The 4,920-nt window shown below is 51.3% G+C and overlaps 3 protein-coding genes across 3 annotated transcripts; 1 reads left to right on the top strand and 2 right to left on the bottom strand.

The window, feature by feature from the left end:
- Positions 1–1,747: 1,747 nt before the first annotated feature.
- On the bottom strand, positions 1,748–2,519 carry LOC103915452 (histone H2A-IV-like). The gene is given in 3 exon segments (XM_009322278.1): positions 1,748–2,146; positions 2,148–2,284; positions 2,480–2,519. Coding segments are annotated over 2 exon segments (408 nt in total). The 5' UTR covers positions 2,256–2,284; positions 2,480–2,519; the 3' UTR covers positions 1,748–1,846.
- A 36-nt stretch (positions 2,520–2,555) lies between these two features.
- Positions 2,556–3,036, top strand: LOC103915463 (histone H2B 1/2/3/4/6-like). Its single transcript, XM_009322289.1, has one exon. The coding sequence runs from the start codon at positions 2,581–2,583 to the stop codon at positions 2,959–2,961; it is 381 nt and encodes a 126-aa protein (XP_009320564.1). The 5' UTR covers positions 2,556–2,580; the 3' UTR covers positions 2,962–3,036.
- A 959-nt stretch (positions 3,037–3,995) lies between these two features.
- Positions 3,996–4,440, bottom strand: LOC103915473 (histone H2B 1/2/3/4/6-like). Its single transcript, XM_009322299.1, has one exon. The coding sequence runs from the start codon at positions 4,405–4,407 to the stop codon at positions 4,027–4,029; it is 381 nt and encodes a 126-aa protein (XP_009320574.1). The 5' UTR covers positions 4,408–4,440; the 3' UTR covers positions 3,996–4,026.
- Positions 4,441–4,920: the final 480 nt, after the last annotated feature.

The following is a 4,920-nucleotide window of genomic DNA, read 5'->3' as shown; positions in this document are numbered from 1 at the left end:
GCAGGCGATGGTCTGCCTTTTGCCGCCCAGAGCGCCGGCTCGTCAGAGTTGCTGAGTGGTCTCCATTCACACGGGCTCGAGGAGGCAGATTTCTCTTTGTCTCTTGATGACAGGCGTTTTCACCTTTCTCTCTCACTCTATCGTTGCAAAACCGAGTTAATATCAAAGAAATAACGGCACCGTCTGGGCGGCTTATACGAGGCTGTAGGCGTTCACACTCGCCTTGTTAAGAAATATATATGTTTATAAAAAAAAAAAAAAATCTGTCCGCTTACCCTAGTTTTGATAAGCCACATCTATGAAGCGTCTTCACAGAAGTGTCTGGCTGCACAACACGCATTGGAGGACTTGTGGCCCTTCATAGTTTGGACCTCACATAATCCTATAGGTTTATTTAATGTTTTTTAAGGCTTTGTTTCTCAGATACATGATTTGAAACTGGAGCTACATAATGCCTAAACGCATTCTGCAACGGGGAAATAAGAACAACAGCTACAAGAATAATAATGAATACTGTATCTTCTGTGCTATTGCATTTGTACTGCTGATACCAGAGCATTCATTTATAAAGGAAAGAAATCCAAAAGGTTGTCCTCTTGAAAGTTTCTACAGTCTAGAAACTCGAATTTAAATCCTCTCACAAAACATCGAGACGATGCACATGTACCCAGGGGGGTTCACAGGACCCTTCCCCATTTTTCCTACAACCCCCAGTGGTTCCGATATGCAGGCGACAGCTTCATTATGTGGAAGAAACACAGACACAGAGTGAAGTGGAGACTTTAAGGCAACGCTGTGATCTGCTGGAACGGCAGCAGCTCTTCTAAGAACCACTCGCCTTTTCCCAAAACGAGGTGGAAGCTCGAAACTCCCCGTACCTCATGGAGAAGAGGGCGCGGATCCAGCCAGTAGTGAAAGAAAAGCGAAATTAAAAGCGATAGTGCTCTTTCCAGTGTAACGCAGCGACCAGCACCGTGGTGGCACGTCACATCACATCAGGCAGCTCACCGAGAACGCTGGTAACCCTGGGCTGCCTGAATTCCTTCCCTAGTGCTCTGCAGAGTTAATTCTGCCAAGGAAAGCCAGCGGGACTCTCTCACGTGATAGCGTTAAAATGCAGCGGAAAATGGAGACCAACAAGGGGCCGGAGGCAGGGAACAAACCTCCTGTTGCAAAAGAATTAGTTCAGGGTCACTGCCGGGACCGCATGATTTCTTGGGGGTTTTCTTTGTGTGTATGCGCTTTTCTTCCCTCTACCCCCTCCTTCTGTCCGAGTTTCAAAACTCCACGTTGCCCGGAGTTGCAAAAGCGAACGGCTACTCTTCAATATTCTCCAACAGAACCGAAATAACCTAGATTGATGGGAAGACTTCGGTTTAGATGGCTCTCTAATAAATACTGCATAGAGCACTTACAGCAAAGCCACAGTTAGCTTACTAGGAGGCGCGATGTTTACTCCAATCATACAAAAACGTAGTTGCCACTGCTGACACGGTAAAAGAGGTAAAAGTCTCCGGACTTTCTCAAAGCATAAAAATATTTTATTAAAAATAAAATAGGAAATAATTCTAAAAAACCAAACAAGCAACTAAATTGAACCCCTCGGTGGATCAGCCCAAATTTTTTAAAAAGTAGCATTTAATATTAATAAAACAACGTCCCTATAAAAAACTTACGGAGGAACCAAGAACAGCACACTTAAGACAAACTAAGAAAAAACAGCTTACATGTTTCTGCCTGCGTTCACTACAAGAAGCGAAACCGCAGAAAGCGACTCAGCCCTTTATGACTATTATGGGTGGCTCTAAAAAGAGCCTTTTTGTTTCCTTATTACTCTTAGATGTGTTCACTTGGCTTTAGCCTTGTGGCTGTCGGTCTTCTTGGGCAGCAGCACGGCCTGGATGTTGGGCAGCACGCCGCCCTGCGCGATGGTCACCTTGCCCAGCAGCTTGTTGAGCTCCTCGTCGTTGCGGATGGCCAGCTGCAGGTGGCGGGGGATGATGCGCGTCTTCTTGTTGTCGCGGGCCGCGTTGCCCGCCAGCTCCAGGATCTCGGCCGTCAGGTACTCCAGCACGGCCGCCAGGTACACCGGGGCGCCGGCGCCCACCCGCTCCGCGTAGTTGCCCTTCGCCCGGGTTGTGCCCCTTGCGCGGCAGCCGGTGCACGCGGCCCACGGGGAACTGCAGCCCGGCCCGCGACGAGCGCGACTTGGCCTTGGCCCGCGCCTTCCCGCCCTGCTTCCCGCGGCCCGACATCGCAGCGACTCAGCACCTGGGAGCAGGAGCTATAGAGAAATGAAAGCAACTCGCCCTTATATCCCTTCTCAGCGAAAGGAGCGAATTTCGATAGGCCGAGAAGGTGACACTGCGAAAACAGCCAATGGGAACGCGGATCGAATTCTAACCAATGGCAATGAACTACGGAGAGCTCTGACTGTAAAAACCTCCCTCAGCCAATAAAAACGAAGGCTAGACGAAACCTTAATTTGCATGCGCTCCCTATAAAAGGCGTGCGCTCACGCTGATTTTCCGTCCGTGACCGTAAGATTTTTAGCGAGAGCGTAGTGAAAGATTGATCATAATGCCCGAGCCGGCCAAGTCCGCCCCCGCGCCCAAGAAGGGCTCCAAGAAAGCGGTGACCAAGACGCAGAAGAAGGGCGACAAGAAGCGCAAGAAGAGCCGCAAGGAGAGCTACTCGATCTACGTGTACAAGGTGCTGAAGCAGGTGCACCCCGACACGGGCATCTTGCCCAAGGCCATGGGCATCATGAACTCCTTCGTCAACGACATCTTCGAGCGCATCGCCGGCGAGGCCTCGCGCCTGGCGCACTACAACAAGCGCTCCACCATCACCTCGCGGGAGATCCAGACGGCCGTGCGGCTCCTGCTGCCCGGCGAGCTGGCCAAGCACGCCGTCTCCGAGGGCACCAAGGCCGTCACCAAGTACACCAGCTCCAAGTAGAGCGTCTCGGATCGTCAGTTCTAACCCAAAGGCTCTTTTAAGAGCCACCCACGTATTCAGTAAAAGAGCTTTAACTTCTGTATTTTACTTCAGTTTTCCTGATGGTATGTTCTCTGACTATCTGAATGACAAATGTTCAAGCCCAGTGATCTAAGTCCCAGCGTAGTTTAGTATTAAGAACGCGATCCCTATCTCTAGTCCCTGCTTCTTGGGGTCTGTATGCTTATCTCTGTACGGCTTTCTTTGCCCTACTGAACCCAGCTGTTACCGTTGAGTCTTCACTCTGCCTGTTGTGCGTGTGCTCTTGTGGGCTGCTTCGATTGCCAGCTGTTTGTAGGGCACCTTCCCTGCGCTGTCCGCTTCCTGCGTGCCATTGCTCAGTTAAAGTCCCTGGTGTCTGAAATGAGAGAAACGGAAAGTGGTTACAGTGCTTGCCCTCCCCGACTCAGGCCGGTTCCATCCCTGGTCCATCCCTTCTCCCTGTTCTCATGCCATGACCTTCTATGTTATTAGTCATAGACATATGCCAATATAGTTTAAAAAGTGCCTTCAAGGGTTTAAGTAATCAGTAAGGAAACACTTTTTTTTCCTTTAAGTGCTCCGTTTCATTGGTCTTCCCTACCTGGAAAAAATCTGTTTAAAACGTATGCCTTAAAAGATTAATTATGCTATTTCCTAGTATTTTTTTATTCTAAGGTTCCCAATATAAGGTGGTTAATGGTTTCAGAACGAACTAACGCGCAGATGGAGAAGGTCTAATCGCGCGTCAACGACTGCGTTTTCTTACCCCCTGCTGCCCCCTCATGGGCGTTTCGGAAGTTTCTGTCATTTCGCGTTTTACAGCATTAGATTAAGACCTCAGCCTCAGAGACATAGGAAAAACTGCAATAACAGATGAAAAGCTAGTCCAGAAGGACACTATGCAAGCGGGACTTAGAACACAGAGGAGTTAAATAACTCCTGGTGTCGGAAAACACCAGTGACAAAGCTCTTCAAATGAAAGAATTGGTGGCTCTTAAAAGAGCCTTTGGGGCGAGCAGGTCTGACTCAGGGCACAGAGGCATCTTACCTGGAGCTGGTGTACTTGGTGACGGCCTTGGTGCCCTCGGAGACGGCGTGCTTGGCCAGCTCGCCGGGCAGCAGGAGCCGCACGGCCGTCTGGATCTCCCGCGAGGTGATGGTGGAGCGCTTGTTGTAGTGCGCCAGGCGCGAGGCCTCGCCGGCGATGCGCTCGAAGATGTCGTTGACGAAGGAGTTCATGATGCCCATGGCCTTGGACGAGATGCCCGTGTCGGGGTGCACCTGCTTCAGCACCTTGTACACGTAGATCGAGTAGCTCTCCTTGCGGCTCTTCTTGCGCTTCTTGTCGCCCTTCTTCTGCGTCTTGGTCACCGCTTTCTTGGAGCCCTTCTTGGGCGCGGGGGCGGACTTGGCCGGCTCGGGCATTTTACCGGTGCGCTTGACCTATTTCAGAACAAGATCGGTAGCTAAAATGGCCGCAGCGCCCTCCATTTATAGGGCTGTTATGCAAATACCAGACGTCTAACTCGTGCAATTCGATTGGACATTCCTGCACGGGGTGTATCTTTGACTCTGATTGGACACAATACGATCCGTCTTCTCATTGGTTGTATAAGCAATGACTGCTTCCAGCCAATCACCAAGCGCTAATCCCGCCCAGGGAAGGTATAAAACGGGAAGAGGCGTTGCGTCAGTATGATTTCCTCGGTCTTCTTTCGCGTCGGGAGGTCGTAGTTTTTCAGGCGTCTTAAGCATGTCGGGCCGCGGGAAGCAGGGAGGCAAAGTCCGAGCTAAAGCCAAGTCACGCTCGTCGCGGGCCGGGCTGCAGTTCCCCGTCGGCCGCGTGCACCGGCTTCTCCGGAAAGGTAACTACGCGGAGCGGGTGGGGGCTGGAGCGCCCGTCTACATGGCGGGCGGGCCGGGGGACCTGGGCGGCGG

The sequence above is a fragment of the Pygoscelis adeliae genome, unplaced genomic scaffold (assembly GCF_000699105.1).
Source record: "Pygoscelis adeliae isolate BGI_AS28 unplaced genomic scaffold, ASM69910v1 Scaffold60, whole genome shotgun sequence".
In the NCBI taxonomy this organism is placed as follows: domain Eukaryota; kingdom Metazoa; phylum Chordata; class Aves; order Sphenisciformes; family Spheniscidae; genus Pygoscelis; species Pygoscelis adeliae.
The sequence above is the reverse complement of the archived record's forward strand: the minus strand, read 5'-3'. Positions and strand labels throughout refer to the sequence as shown.